This window comes from Zingiber officinale, chromosome 6A, assembly GCF_018446385.1.
Source record: "Zingiber officinale cultivar Zhangliang chromosome 6A, Zo_v1.1, whole genome shotgun sequence".
Classification (NCBI taxonomy): domain Eukaryota; kingdom Viridiplantae; phylum Streptophyta; class Magnoliopsida; order Zingiberales; family Zingiberaceae; genus Zingiber; species Zingiber officinale.
In genome coordinates, this window is record NC_055997.1 from 12,146,344 (window position 1) to 12,171,078 (window position 24,735).

General features: G+C 39.3%; 1 protein-coding gene and 1 long non-coding RNA gene across 5 annotated transcripts in view; one reads left to right on the top strand and one right to left on the bottom strand.

Moving 5' to 3' along the window:
• LOC121995829 overlaps window positions 1–21,144 on the bottom strand; it is a 33,315-nt gene extending 12,171 nt beyond the window's left edge. For 3 of the 4 annotated variants that reach the window (XR_006115917.1, XR_006115914.1, XR_006115916.1), the window contains exon 1: window positions 20,852–21,144. This is a non-coding gene — a long non-coding RNA (uncharacterized LOC121995829). The remainder of the gene's footprint in view (window positions 1–20,851) is intronic. The other variant, XR_006115915.1, reaches the window with a different exon arrangement.
• Window positions 21,145–21,475: 331 nt separating this feature from the next.
• LOC121995830 (zinc finger A20 and AN1 domain-containing stress-associated protein 8-like) lies at window positions 21,476–23,936 on the top strand. Its single transcript, XM_042549606.1, has 2 exons — window positions 21,476–21,590; window positions 23,147–23,936. The coding sequence occupies exon 2, from the start codon at window positions 23,158–23,160 to the stop codon at window positions 23,665–23,667; it is 510 nt and encodes a 169-aa protein (XP_042405540.1). The 5' UTR covers window positions 21,476–21,590; window positions 23,147–23,157; the 3' UTR covers window positions 23,668–23,936.
• Window positions 23,937–24,735: the final 799 nt, after the last annotated feature.

Below are 24,735 nucleotides of genomic sequence, written 5' to 3' on the forward strand. Positions count from 1 at the left end.
AGGTTGTCAATCTCAAGATGGTATCTAGGAACAAGGAGAAACTATAGGTTCAGATTGTAGAATCAAGGCGTGAGGTTGTTAGATCCTACAATTTAATCAGTTATTTTTAGAACTATATTTGACATCTATACAATAATCATATGTATCAATTACCAATATCAACATTTTAGACTTTATTATTCTAATATCATTAGCATGATAAATTATTCACATCATAGATATATGAACAATGCATGTGTTGCATCTTTATATAGTAGAAGTGGATTCTATCATAGCAATGAAAACTATAAGATGATGACAATAGCTTAGAAGTTAAAAAGAATCTCATATACATGAAAATTTGATTTTCTCTAATGGTATGGCATGATAAGATTGTCTATATGTAAATATCAAGCTTCAAAATGCCTATGCGAATATAACCATATTCCGTCCAATTAAAGGTTGCTGAGAGTCTTGACGCAACAGAAAAGTTGTAGACCTTGTGGTCACGGGTTCGAGTCACGAAAATAGCCTCTTGTAATGCGGAGTAAGGCTGCCTACAATAGACCTAATATGGTCTGACCTCACTTTGGTGGGAATTTCATGCACCAGACTGTCCTTTTTTTTTTAAAAGATTGTTGAGTTTGAGATCCTACATAAGGAATGGTAAGGGATCTTATGATCAAGATGTAGGTTGGCAAGATCTTGGCCCGATTAAGATCCTACTTGGGATTTGAATCATCTAAGTCAATTTGAGTCATAAGATGAAGATCCTATGGTCTAGATTTGCAATTGTAATTCAATAAAGCCATTGGTTAAAAGATCTCAAATAATTCGCATTAGATGTTTCAGCAAACCTATTTGCTACCAAATGTTCTTTGTAGCACTCAATTGTATCATCAAAAGCAAATGTAAGTGTAACTCTTGAATTTCATGAGTAAGAAAGGAAGATGCAAGGCTATGCTTTGAGATAAAATCTACAATAAGTCAAATAGCCCTTTTGAGTTTGGGAAGTTCCAAGGAGAATTCACCAAACTAAAGAAGGACCTATTATGGCATGCAATTCCGTGTCCATTAAAAATGGATGAAATTTTAGCTTAATTGATTAGATAAAGGCTCAAATGTTTTATTATGTGAAATGAGGATCTGGGAATGCAATTTCACCTTTTCTCCTTGTCTTCTTCCTCATCTACACAACACAAGGGAAAGTTGATCCAACATTGATAGCCATCTATATTGATAAAGTGGAGTCAGCAATGATCGGGATTTAGAACTCTCCATTTGGCGTGGGAATGACAGTGATCAGCTGAGGTGAGAAATTGTTCTTTCTATCAAATCTGATGAGATAACTATTGTTAATATGTTGTGAACCATTTTGGTTTAAGGAATGGTTAGAGATGTTTGCCCTCTAGCTTTCCTATTTATGAAATGTCTGTTAATGATCTTGAGTCACCGTGCTAATAAGTAGTTTCTGAAATATCCAGTTCATAAAACAAGCCGTGAGTCCCAATTATTGGATCAATAAACGAGAAGCTGGAGAAAAACTCATGCATGTGAAAGAAACTAGTTCTTGTGAATCATTTTGCAATTAAAAATACATAAATGATGATTCAAATTAGGTTATAGTTAACATACTATTATCTATGTAATAACAATCAGGAAATTTAACAATCTGAAAGTAATGCAAACAATAAGAGCCTAAAATTACGAGATATGGTAGGCAAAGGGCACTTATTTAAGATTGACAACATGAGATGTCTTAATATGAGATGATGAAGTTTGTTGTCAGGCAAATGAAGCAAAGCGATACATAAGATGATGTTAATAGTTAATGTGAAACCAAAAGGTGCAAAAAGTTTGAAGTGTGAAACATATTAATGAAAAATCAAAATAGTGTCAGTTAGAATTTGATATGTTCTTTCTTTTTGTAGTTTTCTTCTTGCAATATTCTACTAATGGTTGTTAGTTGTGTTATTTGAGATAAAAAGAATTCATATTCTTTATTAAAGAGTGAGACATATTTATATACAAACTAGGAATCTATTTTAGGAAACTATAATTAGGCTAATTGACAATTAGTCTAATTGACATATATATTAACTAATATATACAAATAATATGGTAACAAATATATACAATAATATGATAACTTGCTAGATATTAATCATATCCAACTTGTTACAAAGATAAATTAACCGAATCCCATTTAAAGTATTTATGAAAATGTCCCCTACTTGTTCTACAGTCTTCACATATCTTGTAGAAATCAATTTTTGTTGAATTTTCTCAGGAACAAAATGTGCTTAGTTCACTCATGAAACATGATTCGATGCAATATGAAGAGCAATTTGATTATCACGCCACAATTTTGCTGATATTAAAATTTTAAGTCCTACGTCAGTCAAGAGTTGATATCCACAACGTTTTACTTCATACTCCTCCATAAGACTAAATTTCCTCCCACAAAGATACAATAACTTAAAGTAAATCTTCTATCCATTTTGGAACCTACCTAATATACATCTAAAAACATTCAATATGAGTGTGTCCATGATTTGTATATACAATACACAAAAGTTTTCATGAAGCATGCCATTTTGACGTATATAATTAGGGATCAGAGCCACTTCGAAATTAAGGACTCAAAATCAGGGTTCCATTTCCGCCTCTTCTATCTCTCACGTACTTTCATCTTAGCAGCGCGTCATTGTCTCATCCTTGCCCACGCGCATGTGCCTCCACCAACTGGCCACGACCTCCTCACTGACACTCTCTCCTTCCCTCCTCTGTCCGTGCACGAAGTCGGTTGCTACTTGTCACCACATCTGTCGTTGCTGCTCTCCCGATATGTGTCATCAGAAGAATCGCTATCTAATATCTGTTGGGACCTTGACGTCCGCTAGAGGGGGACGAATAACATCTCACCCAAATCGTTCGCTTCCATAAAGACACTCTCGTTTACATGGTTCAGAGATAAAGCTCCTACTCCACGTCTGTCCGTAAGGTGAACAATCCCAATCCGTCGGTGGATGATTCCCCGGAGAACTTCCAGCTAGCTCGCATAGCTCCTTGTGGGTGGAGAAACCTCACCACAACTCGCACAAGACCACACTAGATCACTTGAGCAGTTAGAGACTCTAATTAGGGTTAACCACCACTAATTTCGTCAACTTTGTCCAAACACCCCGAGCTCTATTAAATAGAGCTCGGGAGGAAAACACCGAGCTGTTTTCCCGCCGTCAGTCGACTGGTAAAAACACTAATCGACTAGTCCTAAGTGAAATTCGACCGTTATAGGCCAACGGCTCAAAACCAGTTAACTGATAAAAGTATCAGTCGACTACTCCATATGAGTTGAGCGAAGAGAGACATTCTGTTCGCTACTAGTTAACTGATGAAAACACCAGTCGACTGCTTAACTGCTACATTACTGTTATAGTAGCTGCTACGGTAAAACCCTAAACTTAGGATTTTACCCTGAGTATAATCTCTCATGCACTCGTCCTTCCCTACACAACCTAGAAGTAGTCTTCTAACCTCCTCCATCAGTCTCACATCCCTCCGATGTCTCCCCATCCTTCATGCATTGCCTTCTGGAACTTCCATCGGTCATGTCATTGTTGTCAGGTCTTCTTTTGTCAAGAGGTCGCGCCTCCGGGACTTCATCCATTGCCAAGTCACACTTAAACTTATGTTGCCAAGACTACATGCTTGGACTTACACCGCCAAGACTCACCCTTGGACTTTTTTTCTTTGCCAAGATCACACTTGGACTCTCCTTGTAGTACTTGTATCCTGCACACTCACAATGCATATTAAATACAACAACAAATCTAACTTAAACTTTGCCCAAACATCAAAACCTAGGGTACATTAATTGCTCCAACAATCTCTCCTTTTTGATGTTTGGCAACCTGTTTAAGTTAGGAAAACATAAATGCAATAACAATGCAAAGTAACTATGCAAATCACATATGCATAAACATGGAACCTAACCCTAGGCTCCCCCTTCATCTAAGCTCCCCCTTGAGCTAGGATTTCCTACAAAGTTAAACTTCTCCACCTTTGCCAACAAGTGAGCAATTGCTCCTCCCCCTTCACCTAAGCTCCCTCTTGAGCTAGGTTTTCTTGCAAGGGTGTATAGGTTTCCCACTTAAATCTAACACTTCTCCCCCTTTGCCATACATCAAAAAGAGCTCCAACAATATCCCAATTATTGAACTCTTTGACCTCTAATGACCATAAACATCATGTATTAATCCCCATAAGATTACATACGTGTTCTCTGTCCTTTTGGTCATTTTCTATTGCTAAAATAGATTTTCAGACTGTAATAGTCGAGTACCATTAACCCCAGTTGACTACCCTCTTCAAAACGAGCTTACAGACATTCTATGTTTGTAAATAGTGTTACTAGTATCAGTCGACTGGAACACTATTTCTGTCCAAATCAACATTTCTGACCCAACTTCAGAAATGCACCAGAAATTCTAGAGATTCTCAAATTTTGCGGAGAGGTCTATTTTATCAATGTCTACTTTGAAAAAATATATATAAAAATATATTTATCACAAATCCCAAGATTGACACAAAATACAAAACTAGCTAAATGATTCAATTGAACCGTGACTTAAAATTCTAGTTTTGGCTTCCTCTTGATGTATCTGCCCATACTAAACCATAATGTATCCCTAACATTAGTTTATATAGCATCTATATATCAAAAATCAATTTTCATGCAATATGAACCTAAATCATATTTTTATGCATAAAACTCAACCCAATTGTACCAACCCATTAGGTTAGAGACTCAAGTTCGTCTCCTATCCACTTGGCACATTTGATAGTCCACCTACCATGGTCTCAGAGGCTCTTCCTAACTTTAGGAATCTTAACCTTAATCACCTCCGACTCATCTACCATGGCTACACCTAGTGTACCTTTGTAGACTTCTTCTTAACCTTAGGCTCCTCATCCTTTTCATAATCATATGTGACCCTTGCATATTTCTTATCATGGACCTTGGATGATTCCCCCTTACCCTTGGTCACTCCTCCATTTCCATTGTCATGTGTCACCCTAGCACTTGACCTCCTTTTGGCCTTGGAGGGATCCAATTTGACATTTTTTTGTCTTTGACCATCCAAACACATGTCAAGTCCTTTAGGTCAAATAATGAACCTATCTAGGACTTTCTCTATTTCCTCAGGTCTTGCCTTTAAGGCTTGATTTTCCAATTCTAGGGCTCTAACTCTTGAATCAACATGTCCACCTTAGACATCCCTAGACTTACCCACCTTCCTAGGCATATATCTCCCCTTCTTGGGATTTATGCCTAGTTTTCACCCTCTTTCCTTCCCTTAGGCAAAGTGGTTTGGGTCTTATTAGGTCTACCCTTAGTACATGATTTCCTAGGGTTATCTACCATGTTAACCCTACTCCTATCATTGTACCTAAATCCATAATTATTCATGGGTACATAATTTTCAATATTCCTAACGAGCATGTAGGAATTTGAATTTGGATTAAACTTTAAAATAGGGATTAACTTCCCTTTTACCTTTGAGCTCCCCCTTGACTTAAGCTCCTCTTCTTTTCCCATTTCTTCAAGTGCGCCAATTTCTCGAGCTCTCCTCTCCTTGGGCACTTTGTGTGGTAGTGACTCCACTCACCACATGTGAAGCATCTAATGTGCTTCTTCTCCTTGACTCCATCCCTACAACCCACGTTAGTTCTTAAAGCAATTTTACCGGGTTTAGGGATTACCTCCTTTATCTTTTTAGCGAAGGACACCTACTCTTGTAGTGCCCCATCTTACCACACTCAAAGCATTTAATGTGGTCCTTTGTGTTCTTCTTGGTAGTCGAGGTGGAGGGTTGAGCTTCCAAGATCTCTTCTTCCTTGGATTGCTCTTCTTCCTCTTCACTTGAAGATGTGGACGGTTCCACTTCTTCCTGCCTTGAAGATGTGGACGATACCTCCTCATCTTCCTTCTTCTCCTCGGATGTTGAGCACATGTCAACATCCGATCGGTTCTTCTCCTCTTGGACCAATGAGTCCTTCTTGGGCTCCTTCACTCCTTGGAGTTTTGTAGCATCTTCATGGAATGCAATGATGTTTTTCCAAAGATCACTTGCGTTCTCGTAATTACCTACACACAACAACACGTTAAGAGACAATAAATTCAATAGAATTTTCGTTACCTCTTTATCTACCTCCGATTGCTCCCTTTGCTCCTCGGTCCAATATCGAGATCGGAGACGCTTCCCCGTCTTATCTGTTGGAGTCTTGAATGGTTCTTCCAAAGCCATCCAATGGTTCCACTCTATTTGGAACCAAGTCTCCAACCGCTTCCTCCAATACTCGAAATCATCCTTCTCGTATGGAGATGGGATCTCCTTCGAACTCCATCTTCTTCTAGCGCTTTGCTCCCTCGACGATTAGTTCGCAGAAGAGCGACCTAGTCATACCACTTGTTGGGACCTTGACGTCCGCTAGAGGGGGTGAATAGCGTCTCACCCAAATTGTTCGCTTCCACAAAGACAGGCTTGTTTACGTGGTTCGGAGATAAAGCTCCTATTCCACGACTGTCCGTAAGGTGGACGATCCCAATCCATCGGTGGATGATTCCCCGGAGAACTTCCGGCTAGCTCGCGTACCTCCTTGTGGGTGGAGAAACCTCACCACAACTCACACAAGACCACACTAGATCATTGGAGCACTTAAAGACTCTAATTAGGGTTAACCACCACTAATTTCGTCAAATTTGCCCAAGCATCCCGAGCTCTATTAAATAGAGCTCGAGAGGAAAATACTAAGTTATTTTCCCGCCACCAGTTGACAGTAAAAACATTAATCGACTAGTCCTAAGTAGAATTCGACCATTGCAGGCCAACGGCTCGATACCAATCAACTGATGAAAGTATCAATCGATTGCTCCACATGAATTGAGTGAACAGAGGCATTCTGTTCGCTACCAGTCGACTGATGAAAACACCAATCGACTGCTACAGTAAAACTCTAAATCTAGGATTTTACCCTGAGTATAATCTTTCATGCACTCGTCCTTCCCCGCACAACCTAGACATAGCCTTCTAGCCTCCTCCATCGGTCTCGCGTCCCTCCGATGTCTCTCCATCCTTTACACATTGCCTTTTGGAGCTTCCATCGGCCTTGTCATTATTGTCAGGTCTTCCTTTGCCAAGAGGTCGCACTTCCGGGACTTCATCCATTGCCAAGTCACACTTGGATTTACATTGCCAAGATTACATGCTTTGACTTACACCGCCAAGACTCACCCTTGGACTTTTCTCCTTTGCCAAGATCACACTTGGATTCTCCTTGTTGTACATATATCCTGCACACTCACAATGCATATTAAATACAACAATAAATCTAACTTAAACTTTGCCCAAACATCAAAACCTACGATACCTAGATTGCTCCAATAATATCGGCCGCTAGCAATCCTTGCCGCTAGCCTAAACCTGTCTCCCTGCTTTCCTCAACACAAGCAATACCTAAGCGCGCGAGGGTTTGTTTGTACTTGTTGGTTTGGATCTTCCTTAAGATTCTTCTCTTCTTTGACTTCCTTAGGGATAAAGTCTTATGACCAAAAATAAGCCTTCTATTGTGACGAATATGGTGCATGTAATGTCTAAAATCACGGACTATAAGCTAAATGGTTTAAACTATTTGGATTGGAGTAAGACTGTTCATCTTTATCTACGAAGAATTGACAAAAATGGTCATTTAATTGATGACCTCCTCAAGATTCAAATCATATATGGCTTAGAGAGAATGATCGCTTGTTCTTTTAGATTCGAAATTGTATTGATAGTAAGGTAATTGGTTTAATCAATCACTGTGAATTTGTTAAAGAACTAATGAATTACTTGGAATTTCTATACTCTGAAAAGGGAATCTCTCCCGCATGTATGAGGTTTGCAAAGCATTTTAGCGTGTGGAAAAAACAAGATCATCCTCTAATTAATTATTTTATGGCATTCAAGAACGCACATGAGAAGCTTAATATGTTACTGCCCTTTAACCCTAATGTGAAGGTTCAACAACACCAACCAGCGCAGATGGCTATCATGAGCTTTCACGTTGGCCTATCTCCTGACTTTGAGTTTACTAAATCACAAGTTCTCTCTAGTTCTAAGTTCTCTTTACAAGATATATTTAGTTGTATTCTTCGTACTGCACCCATTTCACTTAGTGGTACTTTGGCAAGTCACAATCCTAATTATGTGCTTGGAAGATCAACTAGCCACATGGAAACAAAGAAGGTGGCTCACAAGACTTTGAAACTCGAACTCTGAATTCGGGTGATATTATGTGCAACTATTGTCGTAAGCCAAGTGATACAAAGTTTGAGTGTAAAAAACTTTAGTATAAAAATTAGTAAAAACACTTAGCCTATATTGCATCAAATAATGATGTCTCTAATAAATCGATCCTTATTTTATAAATTTGTCAAGTTCTCAAAATATCAGGAATCACTAAGTCTTCATCTTCCTCTGTCTATTGTTGATTCAAGTAAACAAAATGCATGTCTCCTTTCCTCATCCTCCAAATGAGTTATTCATTCTTGTGTCACGGATCATATGACATGTAATTTTAATCTCTTTTCTACTTTTCAATTCAAAGCTAACACTCCTACCGTTTCTTTAGCTGATGGGTCTCTATCTTGTGTTTGTGGATCTAACACTATCAATCTCACCTCTTTGCTTGTCCTCTGTCTTACATTTACCTAATTTATCATTTAATTTGCTCTCTGTCAGTCAACTAAATTATAATCTTAACTGTTGCATCACATTTTTTCATGATCATTGTTTATTTCAAGATCTTTTGACGAAAAAAATTATTAGTAAACGACATGAGTTTGGAGGCCTCTACATTGTTGACACACTGCTCCCAAATTCTTTTGCTTGCTCGAGTGCTCCTTCTCCTTTCGAGGCTCATTATAGGTTGGCACATCCATCTCTCTCTTTGCTAAAAAAACTTTATCCACAATATGGTAAAGTGTCTTCATTAGATTGTGAGTCATGTCAGTTTATAAAACATCACCGTCTTAGTTCGAGTTTTGGAGTAAATAAATGTGCTACTATTCTTTTTGAATTAGTACATTCTGATATTTAGGGTCCATGTCCTATTTTTTCTAAACCTGATTTTAGTTATTTTTTTACTTTTGTGGATGATTCTCGTGTAACTTGTTGGTGCAACATCCCTCAGGTCAAGGTTGACCTGGTTGACCAAGCTTGAGTCTTGGTTTGGGTTTCGATGTTTGACAATGCAAGGTTGATTGAAGAAGAGTCAAGTAGGTCAAGGATGACCAGATACTTGACTGGGAAGTCCTAACTGGGATGTTAGGCAGAAGGAAGTCCTAGTGAGTGAAGCTAGGCAGAATGAAAGTCCTGGTGAGTGAAACCAGGCAGAAGGAAAATCCTGGTGAGTGAAGCCAGGTGAAAGTCCTAGTGAGTGAAGCTAGGCAGTATGAAAGTCCTGGTGAGTGAAGCCAGGCAGATGGAAAACCCTAGTGAGTGAAGCTAGGTGGAAGCCCTGGTGAGTGAAGCCAGGCAAGGGAAAATCCAGATGGATCAAGGATTGATCGGACATCTGGTGTTGAGAAGTCAAGTAGGTCGAAATGGATACTTGGCAAAGAGAAATCCGATGGGTCAAAGGTTGACGGACATCCGTGGAAGTCCCAGAGGTCAGTGACCGGATACTGCACGACGAGAAAAGTCCAAGTGGGTCAAAGGGATCGGACACTGGTGGGAAGTCTGGCGCAGTCAAGGGAGTGACGGATGGCGTGATGTACCAACAGTCAAGGTTGACGGATGTTGGTTCGAGTCTTGGAACTTGGTTTGGGCAAAATCTGGATCGATCGATGGATCGATCCGAAGCTTCTCAATTGATTGTCGATCGGGGATCGATTCAGAGTCCCAATCGATCGATGGATCGATTGGGGGTCTTCGCGCGATAAGCGCCGGATCGATCCGTGGATCGATCGGCATTTCGAGCACAGAGGCGCTCTGGATCGATCCGTGGATCGATCCAAAGCCTCCCCGATCGATTGGGAACATTCGAATCGATCGGGATCCGACCGTTGGCGTCGTTTATAGCTGCAGGCGTGCGATGGCTGCGGGATCTTTTCACCGATTCAACTCAGATCTTCGCCAGCTCCTCCACAGCACTCTCAAAGCTCGTGATCGCCAGTTCTTGAAGGTTCTTGGAAGCTCTCCGAGTCAAGAGGCGGATTAAAGGCAAGAAGAGAAGCTAGGGTTAGGGTTTCCTGCATTCATTGTAAGCCTTGTGCTTGTATTTTGTTTCCCTTTCCTTCTTCTTGTACCGAGAGTCTTGTAGGGCTTCTCCGCCCTCGGTAGTTACCGAAAAGGAGTGTTTCATAGTGGAGGGTGCGTGCGTGGTGTGGATCCTTGGATTAGTCACCTCTTGTGAGGTGGATACCAAGTAAACCAACCGTGTTAGCGTTGTGTGATTGTTTCTTTGTATTTCCGCTGCACATCTTTGAAGGAACGAGCACCGAGCGAACGCGACGAGCTATTCACCCCCCCTCTAGCTACTTTTGGTCCTAACAAGTGGTATCAGAGCAAGGTCGCTCTTCACCGGAATCATCGCCGGAAGGGGAAAAACAAAACAAGCAAAGCTAGAGGGTGAAGAAGTTGGAGCAAATTCTTCAAGTTCAAGACTTTATCAAGTTCAACTTCAAGATGCAATTCCAAGATGGGCTTGGATTTGACACAAGGGTGGCTCCACCATACACTTCTACGAGTTTCGATTCTTGGAAATCAAGAATCGAAAATTTTCTTATGATGGAGATAGAGCAATGGTTTGCTCTAATGGAAGGCTTCAAGGCTCCAAGAAATTCAAAGGGCAAAGTTCTAAAGAAAAGCAAATGGAGCCCGGAGCAAGTCCAAAGGTGCGAGGCAAATGACAAAGTGACCAAGCTTTTGGTCAATTTATTGCCAAGCACCATCCTTTGCAAAATTGGAAAATGTGAAGATGCAAAGGAACTTTGGAGCAAATTGGCAACAATCCATGAAGAACCCTCCACTGTACCGAATCAAGAGGAATCCAAAGAGGGCGACTCATTGGAGCAAGATCAAGAGGAGGACTCCGAAGTTGAGAGATGCTCAACTTCCGAAGAAAAGGAAGTCCAAGAAGCTTCATCCTCAAAGGAGTGCAATCAAAAGAGCAAGGAAGGAGCATATTCCTTGTTTCATGTACAAGAGGATGAAGAAGAAGGTGAAGCCTCCACCTTTAGGATTGAGGGAGAGCAATCTTCATTGACACCGGAGCAAGAGCAAGAAGAATCCTCCACATCCGGGTCAAGAGAAGATGAGGATGAAGAAGTTTCCACCTCCGCAAGTCAAGCAAAATCGAATGGAGAAATATCTTCGGATCAAGAGGAAGCTTCTACCTCCGGATCAAAAGGAGAAGATGCCACCCCTACAAGCAAAGGTATAAACATATCAATTAATAATAAAAATCATATCATATGCTTTGAATGTAGGGAACATGGGCATTACAAAAGTAAATGCCCTAAATTGGCCAAGAAGAAGGGCCAAGTGGCACAAAAGGGCAAGGAGAAGCCCAAGGAGACCATCCCCGGAACAAAGAAGAGCAAGGAGCACATTGTGTGCTTCTCTTGCAATCAAAAGGGGCATTACCGAAGTCAATGTTCTAAGGGGAAGAAGGTGGTCAAGGCTCATGGAGGAAGCTCTAGTCAAGGGGGAGCCTCTAAGGTAAAGAAGAAGGTAACATTTATTGAGCCTACTCCTTTACATTATGGTAAAAAGCATGATAGTTCTAATTTTTATCATTTTAATGCGATTTACCATAAGAATAGAGAGCATGGTAAAATTAAGGAAAATCATGTGGCTCTCCATGCTAAGACTACCACACCTAAGGTTAGGGAGGTAGATAGAAATCTAGGCAATCACACTAAGGGTTGTAGTTATAAGCGTAGAAACAAAAATGCTCATGGGTGTAATGAAAAATCAAAATTTAATGATTTAATGATAGAAAATCAAGTCTTGAGGTCAAGGCTTGATAAAATGGAAAAGACCCTAAAAAGGATGGAAAATATCCTAAAAGGGCAAAATGAGCATAGCCTAGGTCTAGGAGCACATAGGTCATCTAATGGCAATAAAGGTTTGGGATACAAATCCAAGGCTAAGAAGGATGTGCCCTCTTACCATAGGGTTCCATATAGTTATGGAACAAACCCTAGGTCCAGTGGTCAAGTCAAAAATACTAGGGAAGTCATCCCTAAGAGTATTTTTGCAACAAATGTGACTAAGACTTCTAAGAAGTCAAAGAAGGTCACAAAGAAGGTCACAAGGGAAGAAATCCCTAGGCTTGACCTAGAAAAAGTGACCAAGGCTTCTAAGAAGCCAAACAAGGTCACTAGAAAGGCATCTAGGGAAGTTATCCCTAGTGAATACCTAGAGCATCCAAGGAGCACCAATAGGTTTTGGGTTCCTAGGAGCATTTTCTCTACCCCATAAATGGGTTAGAGAGTGTCAACTCCGATTAGAAGGGTAGTTAACCCAACTTTGAGGAAATTGACACTCAAGGAGCATTTTCAAGGTTTTGTGAACCTTTGAAAATGAAATAGAATTATTATTTACTCCTTGAAAGAGTAAAATGTGCCTAAATGGTGGAAGAATTAATTTTAATCTTAAATGGCACATATTGGGAAATTCATAAGAACTACCAAGTTGGGATTTTGGTATGTTCTTAGGAAATTTAAGGCAATCCGGGCCTTACTTTAAAAGTGCTACTCTTGTGAAAAAAAAAAAAAAAATGAAATATGCCAACATTTGAGGATATGCTTAATTTCGACTGGCATAAATTAATCAAGGGAATTAGAAATGCCAATTTAGGCTTTTGCATTTTCTTGAAGCACTTTAGGGCAATCTAGGTTTAAGTTGTAAGTTTAGCTAAGGTTTTAAGGATACTTAAATAGTTAATCTAGGTATATTTTATTTATGCTAAATCTTGCCATGATTGTTTGCCCATCATATGCCATGGCATCATGTCTATTTTTGCATTCATGTTTTATTATGAAAAATACAAAAATACCATGTCATGACATTCATACATCATATAATTATAGGATATTTTCTTTTGAAAAGTATTTCATTTTGATGTATGCCATAACATTATCATGCATTAAGTTTAATTCCTTAAAAAATTAAGGACAAATGGCATTTAGCAACACTTATTAACAAGGGACATCCTAGGTGGATGTTTAATATCTCCAAAATGCCTAGATAGATATGCATGATCCCTAGATTAGGGCAAAACCAAAATCTACATCTCACAAAGACCTATAAGATGACTTGTATGCAATTTTAGTACACATTAGATACAAGTGAGATGTTAGGATGATGAACAAAACTCAAGATGTTGACTTAGTGCATTCTTTTGAGTTTTAGGTTCATCAAAACACATAGTTATGTGTTTTCCCATCTTTGGGAAAGCTAATGTACAAGTCATGTGCATTATGCCCAAGGAACATGATGGGATATTGGTTTTGAAAATGTTTTTAAATGTTTTTGGAAAACCTTGGTGAAGGCTATCTTTTGATAGTAATCACCATTGAATAGTTAGACACAAACTTGAAGAAAACACTAAAGTTTGTACAAGTTTTCAAGTTTGTGTCAATCTTTGAAAATATGAAGTATTTTCATAGAAAACTATTTTTCCATGATTAAGTATGCCCTAAATAATGTCTACACGAAATTTCATGAATTTTGGATTTTTGTAGAATTTTCTAGGGGTTTCTGAAGTTGACTGAAATGGAATTTCAGCAACTATCAGAGCTCCGATCGATCCATGGATCGATTGGAGTGCCTGAATCGATTCGTGGATCGATTCAGAAGGCAATTCTCGCAAGCAGTAGCTCGCTGGATCGATCAGCCGATCGATCCACAAGGACTGAATCGATCAATGGATCGATTCAGCCAGGTTCAATCGATTGGAACCCAACTCCAATCGATCCAGGTTGCTGATTTTGGCTGGGAAGGCCTGATTTCAGCATCTTTGAACCATGGTTAGTCTATGTAACCATTCCAAACCCTTAAAAATACATTTGTATACACAAACCGGGTGTTTTCGTGTTGAAAACAAGGATGGAATGGTTAAGGAAGACTTCGTTGAAGTTTAGGTTGAGGTTTATGGCTGTAAATGAACCAAGTGTTCGTGAACAAGCTTGGTGTTCGGCTTGGTAAGAGTTTGTTTATGTTCGTTCAATATGCATTAGATTAATTAAACAAACAAGCTTGAACAGCTCGTTAAGCTAAACAAACAAGCTTGAACACATATGTGCTCAGCTCGTTAACGTTCGTGAACAATGTTCACGAACAATATTTATTAATAAAATTCTTTTCAATATGCTAAATAAATAATAAAATAAAATAAATAAATAAATTTAAATTATCAATCTTAATAACCAATCAAACAATTAAAATTTTAAACAATCAAACAAGCTTGAATTGAGAGCTTGATAACATCTAAACGAACCAAGCTCAAGTCAAGCTCAACCCAAGCTTGAATTGAGAGCTTGATAACATCTAAACGAACCAAGCTCAAACCAAGCTCAAGCCAAGCTCGAACCAAGCTCAAGCCAAGCTTGAATTGAGAGCTTGATAACATCTAAACGAACCAAGCTCAAGCCAAGCTTCAAACAAGCTCAAGCTCATAAAAAATAAACCAAGCCAAGCTTGAACACTCATTTCAAAAGCTTGGTTCATTTTAAGCGCGGCTCGGCTCGGCTCGGTTATCTTATCAAACAAGCTTGAACACCCCAAAGCTCGGCTCTGCTCGGCTTGTTTACAGCCCTATTGAGGTTTGTTTCAAATTTTGAATATTTGAACCTCAAAACTTCTAAAATTTGGATTTCCTAAAGTTTTAGGGATTCCAAGTCATTGTTGGTGCAATGACAGAAGTTACCACCATGTCTTTAGGGGGAGGGACTCTTTAAAGACATGAAAATTATTTTTCATGAACCTTGGAAGGTGGTCAACCTTCCGTTAAGAACATGCTCAAGGTTGAGCGTTTGAACTTTAATGGGGAGTGGATATCCTCATTGTTCAAGTGGCTTCAAGTGGATAATGCTCAAGGATAGGCATTTGCCTACATTGGGGGAGAATGTAGGGTTAAGGTTAATGAAGGGTAATGGGACCTTCATTATCGTGTTGGTCACAACGAGTGAAGTTGTGAACAACGATGAGCAACTCTTCAGGGGGAGAGTTTTCAACAATGGGGCATTTGTTGAAGAGTGCCAAAAATTGAGGCACGGGTTGCTGTGTGCTCAAAGATGGTTTGATGTGTGCCAATAGGGGGAGAATGAAAGGGAGTAAGTTAGGCTTTCATTACCTGGAGTTTGCCCTCTTAGGGGAGAATGAAGGGCTTAACTTATGTATTCATTACCTAGTGGCATGAAGAAGGTTTAGGTTATGAGATTAGCTAACTTACGTGGTATTGTAAGTGATAGTGTTGGTATTGTCCAAACATCAAAAGGGAGAGATTGTTGGTGCACATCCCTCGGTCAAGGTTGACCTGGTTGACCAAGCTCGAGTCTTGGTTTGGGTTTCGATGTTTGATGCAAGGTTGATTGAAGAAGAGTCAGTAGGTCGAAGATGACGGATACTTGGTAGGAAGTTCTAACGGGATGTTAGGCGAAGGAAGTCTAGTGGTGGTAGGCGAATGAAAGTCAGTGAGTGAAGCCGGTGGAAGGAAAATCTGAGTGAAGCCGGTGAAAGTCCTAGTGGTGAAGCTAGGCGATGAAAGTCACGGTGAGTGAAGCCGGGCGGATGGAAAACCCAGTGAGTGAAGCTAGGTGGAAGCCACAGTGAGTGAAGCCGAGGCGAGGAAAATCCGGATGGATCGAGTTGATCGGACGTATCCGTGTTGAGAAGTCGAGTAAGTCGAAGGATTGTTGGATACTTGGCACGAGGAAATCCAGATGGGTCGAAAGGTTGACCGGACGTCTGGAAGGTAAGTGAGGTAAGTGACCGGATACTTGGCACGACGAGAAAAGTCCAAGTGGGTCGAAGGGATTGACCGGACACTTGGGATCAGCCGCGAGTCGAGGGTGACGGATGCTGGGTGATGTACCAACAGTCGAGGTTGACCGGATGTTGGTTCGAGTCTTGGAACTTGGTTTTGGGCAAAACCAAGTCTGGATCGATCGAGGATCCAGAGGGCCGGATCGATCGGTGGATCGATCGGGGCTTCTGTCAGAAGCTCGGATCGATCCGTGGATCGATCAGAGGTCCCAATCGATCGATGGATCGATTGGGACGCTGTCGCGATAAGCGCCGGATCGATCCGTGGATCGATCCGGAATTTTAGCACAGAGGCGCTGCGGATCGATCCGTGGATCGATCCAAAGCCTCCCGATCGATCGGGAACATTCGAATCGATCGGGATCCGGCCGTTAGCGTCGTTTATAGGCGCGTGCGATGGCTGCGGGATCTTTTCACCGATTCAACTCAGATCTTCGCCTCCTCCACAGCCTCTCAAAGCTCGTGATCGCCAGTTCTTGAAGGTTCTTGGAAGCTCTCCGAGTCAAGAGGCGGATTAAAGGCAAGAAGAGAAGCTAGGGTTAGGGTTTCCTGCATTCATTGTAAGCCTTGTGCTTGTATTTTGTTTCCCTTTCATTCTTCTTGTACCGAGAGTCTTGTAGGGCTTCTCCGCCCTCGGTAGTTACCGAAAAGGAGTGTTTCATAGTGGAGGGTGCGTGCGTGGTGTGGATCCTTGGATTAGTCACCTCTTGTGAGGTGGATACCAAGTAAACCAACCGTGTTAGCGTTGTGTGATTGTTTCTTTGTATTTCCGCTGCACATCTTTGAAGGAACGAGCACCGAGCGAACGCGACGAGCTATTCACCCCCCCTCTAGCTACTTTTGGTCCTAACATAACTTGGCTCTGATACCATGTTACTTTTGTTACTCTGTATTGAAGAGTGAGACACATTTATATACAAATTAAGAATCTATCTTCGGTAACTATAATTAGGCTAATTGACAGGTATATTAACTAATATATACATATAATATGGTAACTAATATATAGGATAATAAGGTAAATAATATATACGATAATATGATAACTAATATATATACAATAATAAGTTGTGTTTGAGTATTTGTAGTTTTTAAGATGTGACGACGCAAAAAACAACTGTTATACAATTAATGTGATGATGTTTAATGACTTCATGTAATGAGTTTTTTTATGCAAGTTTATGTTAAATGTTGATGCAGAAGGATTCGTTAGATCTTTTTATTATTTTTAGTAAATTACTATTTTTAGTATTCAAGGTATTTAGGATATTTTTGATAATTTCTATCCTTTATATTTTTTAATTTTTTTTAATCCGTTTAAGATTTTTAGGATTTTGGGCCTGTTAGGAATTTTTCCTTCCTGTCAAGATTTCTATTCATCCTTTGTGTTTTAGGGTTTGGAGTTTATATAAGCAATTGTTTGAGTTGATGTAAGGAAGTTTTTTATTAATAAGATTTTGCAACCGCGTCGTTTCTTCCCAAACCGAGTTTGATTGCCTTTCTCCTGGCATTTTACAGAATCAACAAAAATAGAAGACTTCTGGTCCAACACCATCACCGGGCAAACTCGGATGTCGAAAGTGATGGAGAGGAAGACGATGAATCCAATGATGAAGATCGAGAGGGGCAGTAGATTAGGGCTTTTGTAGGGCTCGATCCAACTCTCGACGACGGCGTGGGGGAGAATATCAACTTGGACGACAAGATAGAAATAGTCAATGATTCAATTTACAACGAAGACAAGACCGAGTCAACTAGCGAGTTAGTATACAACGAGGTACTTTATGGTGATGACCTTGAGATTTTAATTGTTTGCAAGAGTCCGCTAACTCCTAAGGGCAACTCAAAAGATGTTGGGTTTAAAACCAATATTGATGATGATTTTGATGAAGATGAAGAGGAGAGTTGTTTTAGAAAGTAGTTATGAACATTAGGTTATGCTGAAAGGTAATGTCAATTTGTTTCAGGAAATTCTTCAACAAATCCCAAAAGCTGCTTCTTTTAGGGGTTTCAAAAATGAATCCGACCAGAGTCAACCCAAAAAAAAAAAATTAGGTTCGAGTTGGGGGTTTTCGGGTTCGAATCGGATTCAGGTTCGGAGTTTTTGGATTGGTTTAGTTTCGAGTCGGATTTGGGTCGGGTTGACCCGAGTTTACTTAAATTTAGGATTTAGGGGTTTTTTTGGAGGTTAAATCAAATTTTATTTTGAAAATTAAAATATTTTATGTACATAAATAATAGAATGCAGTATGACAATGATGAAATATTAAGATAAAAGTGAAGAATTATAGGGAAATAACAAAAAAAAAGTTTTTTTTTGTGTATGTGTTTTGTGGGGGGTTGGCCGAGTTATTCGAGTTCGAGTTTAGGGTTTTCGAGTTGAATTTAGGTTCAGGTTGGGATTTTTTTTTTAGTGACCGATCTTCAACCTGACCCGAACCCATCAGATCCACCCGAATCGACACTCCTACCTTCTTTTAAGGGGAATTCTATCAATTTGGAGCGAGAATTAGACAAAATGAGTGCAAGATGTGGTTTACAGCTCTCCCTGTCTATTTTGAGCCCAACTAGTTCGCCTGCACTTCTTTCACACCATAAGATAGATATTTCTAGGGATTATCCCCCTCTGCTAGCTTCTACTGATGACGACCATATTATTGTATTTGACAGTGAGTATATTGTATTCCCTTTGGAAGGTGGTAGTACGGATAGAATAACGACTTCAAATTCAATTTCTTTGAAGTTGATGATGAATGGCCTGTTGCGGCCAACGAAGAGACATTGGAAGATGAGTGCTATGAATTCCGAGACATAGCTGAAGCACATGAAGGTGACAATAATAATCTTCATCAGGTTCAGGATATGGAAGATTTACACAAACTTGCAATATGGAACAAGTAATTCTTGGATTTAATTAAGGGGTTGAAATTAAACTTCCAAATATAGATAGCTTTGAGATATCTTCTAGCAACAGTGAGAAGGAATTTAAATTAATTAATTACTAATGGTAAAATATTTGCTAGGAACACTACTAATAAAAATACGATGCTTTCAATTGTCCTTGATTTATCAGTAGAATTGCAATGGTTATCATTAGATTTCACTGATTTGGTGCTAGATAGTCTTCCTGGGCTACCACCTGACACCCCTCTAGCCTAAACTCAAGGACGAGTTTTTTCAACCCGCGGTGATTGATGCAAAAGGATTCATTGGATTTTTTTTTATTAATTTTTAGTAAATTATTATTTTTAGTATTTAAGGTGTTTTTGGTTTTTAGGATATTTTTGATAATTTCTGTCTTTTGTATTTTTGGATTTTCAAGTCCATTTAAGATTTCTTAGGATTTTGAGTATGTTATGAATTTTTCCTTTTTATCCGGATTTATTTCTTTTCTTTGTGTTTTAGGATTTGGAGTTTATATAAACAATTATTTGGGTTGATATAAGGAAGTTTTTGATTAATAAGAACTTACGGCCACGTCGTTTCTTTTCAAACATCGAATTTGGTTGTCTATCTCCTAGCATTCTGCAAAATCAAGAGGGTTTAGAAGACCGCTTCCGGTATTCATGCAATAATCAACAGAAACAATAGTTATCCGCTGCATCAAATGTTCAAATCAACTCAAGATGGACAACAACAACAACCAAGTCTTATCCCAAAAGTCAGCTAGACACAAGTTGAACATAACTATAAATTATTGGTTCAGCATGGTATATCAGTTCAATAGTAAGTTGACCTTTCACCTTGGTATTTATTGGGCCAAAGATTTGAAAAGTGGAGAAAAAAAGGAGTACATGATCCAAACAACAGAATAAGTGATAGCAGAGAGACAAAGAATTGACTTATCTCGCCATTGATTTTGTTCAAGGTGTTCAAGAGTTGGAATAGGTAGATGTTGGTTAGCTACAGAACATAACATTGAGAAGAAACTATAGCTTTCTTTGACGAAAGCAAGGTACTTGTGCTTTCTCCACTAATATATGGGTGATATAATCTCATAAAATCAATACTTCAGAAATATAGTAAAGAGAACAATCACCAACTTTAATTAGCATTTCATATCATAAAATATGATTTCATTGCTACCTAATCTACCGTTTGGTTATCTAATGGTACATGTTTGTATCCGCATGATTCAGATGCATTAATGATTACAATTGTTCATCCAAGAAAATTATTGGTGTTCATCTTTACAAGTACATATATATAGACACAGGAGAACTTGAATAGACCATCAAAGAAAAACTCCTATTCTTTCATACTCAAGGACCTTATCAATGATGGCTTTTGGAAGCACTACAATGTTATTCATTTTCGTAACTATTTTCTCCACTGCAGAACAAAGTTCAAGCTGAGTATTCACTGTTACCACTTAATTTTATTATCCAAATATATAGGTTCTAATTGGTTAGACTCACATGGAATTTAAATTATTCCAAACATTTGAAATCATTAAACTTCTTATTACAACAAATCTTTGTGTAATCCACAATCGACTGGTCAGAACAGATGCACCAGAAGACCTAAACATGGCGAAGCCAACTATACGAAACCTACAAGCTTCAGTTACAATGCCGGACCCAACATCAGCTCCACAGTCCACCTCACATTTCCCAACAAGCCAAAAGCAACTTAAATCGACAAGATGATTTAAAAAGAACCAGAGAGATCTCACTGAAGGAGGCGATGAATCAAAAAAGCTCATCGGAGAAGGCAAAGTGATTATCAACGAGACAAACGTCGAATTGCATAAGATTGAGAACTCCACATACCAGCGGGAAATCACTGGGGAACTCGATCAAGTGGAGCGATCTGAGCGTCGGATTGGGCTCCCCGCGTTGAAAATCGCCCTCTCATCGCCCACTTCGATCTTACGACCTTTCTTCGAGGATTCGATCCAAGGCGCGAAACATTGATTAGGGTTAAAAAGTCGCTTCAATTAAACAGGCAATTATTAATTATTTAAAATTCACAAAACTCATTAAAATGAATAAAATTAATAAGAATATTTTTTAAAAAAAATGAATTTAAAAGGGCCGCAGGTCTCGCGGCGAATATCTAATTAGTACACAATATCAAAAACTAATTTAAAATTTAATATTTTAAAATTTCAGAATCGAAAACACATTTTCTCCGAATTATTTGGGCGGAACCGGTATGTTAACCGGGACGGCCATGGAATCAGTTGGGCCAGGCCGACACCACAGTCCGTTTTATAACATTAGTATCGCATAGAGAAATCCGATGCGGACGCCTCTCCACCGTCCAATCTCTATCGCGCTGAATCATCGTTCGACAGCGAGTCGCGGTGGTGCGATCGGACGGACGATTGGACGTCCCGCATAGACGAAATTACGCGGCGCCTATTTTAGGAGTGGAAGGCGAAGTCTGCGTCCGCTCACAATAAATACCTCCCCATCCCTCTCGCTGCGTTCCTTTTTCCGTCTCTCAAAACTCTCCTTTCGGTTGCCATCGATCGCAAGATTCCCCTGCGATTTCCGGCAGCTTAAGGTTAGGGCTTCGGTTCTTGCTTCTTGTTGTTTCTATCTCATCTAGGCTTTCCACCAGTACATAGGATCGAGATTTGTTGTTTGCTCGATTGCTTTTACTTTCCTTGTCGTTTTAGGGTTTGTCGTGCTTTCCCTAAAGGAGAGGTACCGTTTTGTTTTATGTTTGATTTGAATAAAAAAAAGTTGTTTCTTTGTTCTCATGGTCGGTCTAGGGTTTTGATGCTTAGTTTTTTTTCTCCTTTTTTTTTTTGTTTTGTTTTGAATGCTAAAAATTTGCAATTTTTTTTTAATGTTTTATGGTATCTACTATCCTTTGTCGTTGATTCTTGTATTTTATTGCAAACACGAGAATTGCAAGACAGTTTCAACTTTTTTATCTGATAAAGTTTATCTGATTTTAGGACTATCTATCGTTTTGGTTCAATTGTTCGTATGAATCTTAGAATTTATCAGATTTTAGGACTCTCTATCGCTTGGGTTCAATTGTTCATATGAATCTTAGAATATGTTACGAGGTTATCTATCAAATTGTCTTTTTGCACTTGTACTCTGCTATATTACAAAAAGTTGTATCAAATTTCTGTCTAGTTTGTGTGATGGAAAAGGTAGTTCAATGGATGCAAGATCTTTGTTCTTAGTTGACAGAGTTAGGGTTGTAAACGAGCCGAGCTTAAAAAAAACCAAGCTTTTGAAATGATTGTTCAAGCTTGACTTGGTTTATTTTTTATGAGCTTAAGTTTGTTTGACGCTTGACTTGAGCTTGAGCTTGGTTCGTTTAGATGTTATCGAACTCTCAATTCAAGTTTGGCTTGAGCTTGGTTCGAGCTTGGCTTGAGCTTGGTTCGTTTAGATGTTATCGAACTCTCAATTCAAGCTTGTTTGATTGTTTGAAACTTTTAATTGTTTGATTAGTTATTGAGCTTGATGATTTAAACTTATTTATTTATTTAGTTTATTATTTATTTAACATATTGAGAAGAGTTTTATTCATGAATATGGTTCATGATCATTGTTGGCGAACGTTGTTCATGAACGTTAACGAGTTGAACACATATGTGTTTAAACTTGTTTGTTTAGCTTAATGAGTTGTTTAAGCTTGTTTGTTTAATTAATCTTGTGTATATTGAATGAACATAAACAAGTTCTTACCAAGCCGAACAGTAAGCTTGTTCACGAACGCTTGGTTCATTTACAATACTAAAGTAATCATGTTGTGTTAATTGTGTCATAATTGTATTGTGTTGCCTGTGTTAATGCAATACTATTTAGAACAATCTGAAATTTATTGTATTTTTTCCCAAGATAATGTTGATATGATAGAAGATTAGTTGAACTTGTAGAATAAAAAAGTTCTTAAGCTATTAAAAACCTTGTTTGACTTGACAAATTGATCAATCTGGGTCATCCATCTACATGTTCTACTCATGTTGAATCACTTCACTTTTGAATTGTTGTCTATGTCGGTTGTGTTAAACATAAACATACAGATTGTTCCATGTTATAGTGCCATGTTTGATATTGTCAGTTCTGTTCTGAGTTCCTGTCATCATGATGCAGGAGAGTTAGCAATGGAGCACAATGAGTCTGGATGCGAAGCCCCCAAACGTCCAATTCTTTGCATCAACAAATGTGGCTTCTTCGGGACCGCTGCAACGATGAATATGTGCTCCAAGTGCCACAAGGAGATGATTCTGAATCAGGAGCGGGAGAAGCTGGCACAATCCTCCATTGAAAGCATCGTCAATGGCAGTGGTAGCGGAAAGGAACCCATTGTTTCAGACAATGCCGATGCACTTGTAGCTTCTGCTGAAGTAAAACCGCCTACAATCCAATCATCTGATGTTACGGGATCAAATGAAGTTGGAGAAACAAAAACCAAGGAAGGTCCAAAGAGGTGTGCTTCCTGCAAGAAACGTGTCAGCCTGACTGGATTCAGTTGCCGGTGCGGAAACTTTTTCTGTGCTGCCCACCGCTACTCAGACAAGCATGACTGCTCGTTCGACTACCGAACGGCAGCTCAAAATGCTATCGCTAAAGCGAACCCCGTCATCAAGATGGAAAAGCTCGATAAGATCTAAGGACATGCCCTGAAGGTCAATCGTTTTGGTTCCAATGAGATCCACATACAGTGCCTTTTCTCTCAAGATGTCGGTGTCCTTTCTCGCTGTGAATGGCTGTGGAGGAATGGTGCAGTAGTGCATCCTTGCAGCCTCGAAAACTCTTTTATCTTTGGAAAAGGTTTGCATGTTGCATCTGGTGTGTAAGCTTTAACCTGTGCTTCCTTAGTGGACAAGTATGTTCTCTCAGGTATGGTTCAGTTAGTTATGGAAGTTGCTTTCATTCCTTACATGGTATCTTCTATTTGTGGTGGTAATTATTCAGTGCTTGAATTGGTGAAAGGTGCCTATTTAAATTAGTGTTCATGAGTTTGAATGTTGAATTATCATCTAAAATAGTTACTTAAACATGTTATTCAATACACATTTTTTAGTACTATCAAGAAATCCAAGTATCCGACTCTATTTCATCAAGCAAACTTGTGATGGTAAATGTCTCGGTTATAAATGGCAAAAATTAGGAGTGTTTTAAAAAAAAACATTTCCTTTTCATTTCTATCCAAGAATATTCCAATCCCCCATCTCGGGAAGGCAGGGTCTCTTGGATCATTTTTTGTAATCTAGAAGATGTGTCATTCGTATTTGCGGTCGGATCGTGGTCGCGATCCGGTCGTAATTGGTTGCGATCCCTTCCTGCGTTCATCGTCTCCATCAGGTTATAGTTTGGTTCGGAGCGGGCGAGCGGAGGTCGCCTGGAGATCACTTATCCACCACCGAAGGCCTTCAGACGGCTTTCGGTCGTCTGCTCCGAACCAAACTATAATCTGGTGGGGACGATGAATCTAGGAAGGGATCGCAACCAATTACGGTCGGATCACGACCACGATCCTGCCACACATACGAGTGACACATCCCCTGGACCACAAAAAGGTGATCCATGAGATCTGCTCTCCCTCTCGGGACGGTCCAGTGACTAGCACATAAGGTGCTACTATCATGAGATCTGAAATTTGAATTTTGGTATACTCGAGTTAAATATCTCTTTTATGTGTCAGTCATCATTCTAAAGACTAGTAGTCACTGTTTTGG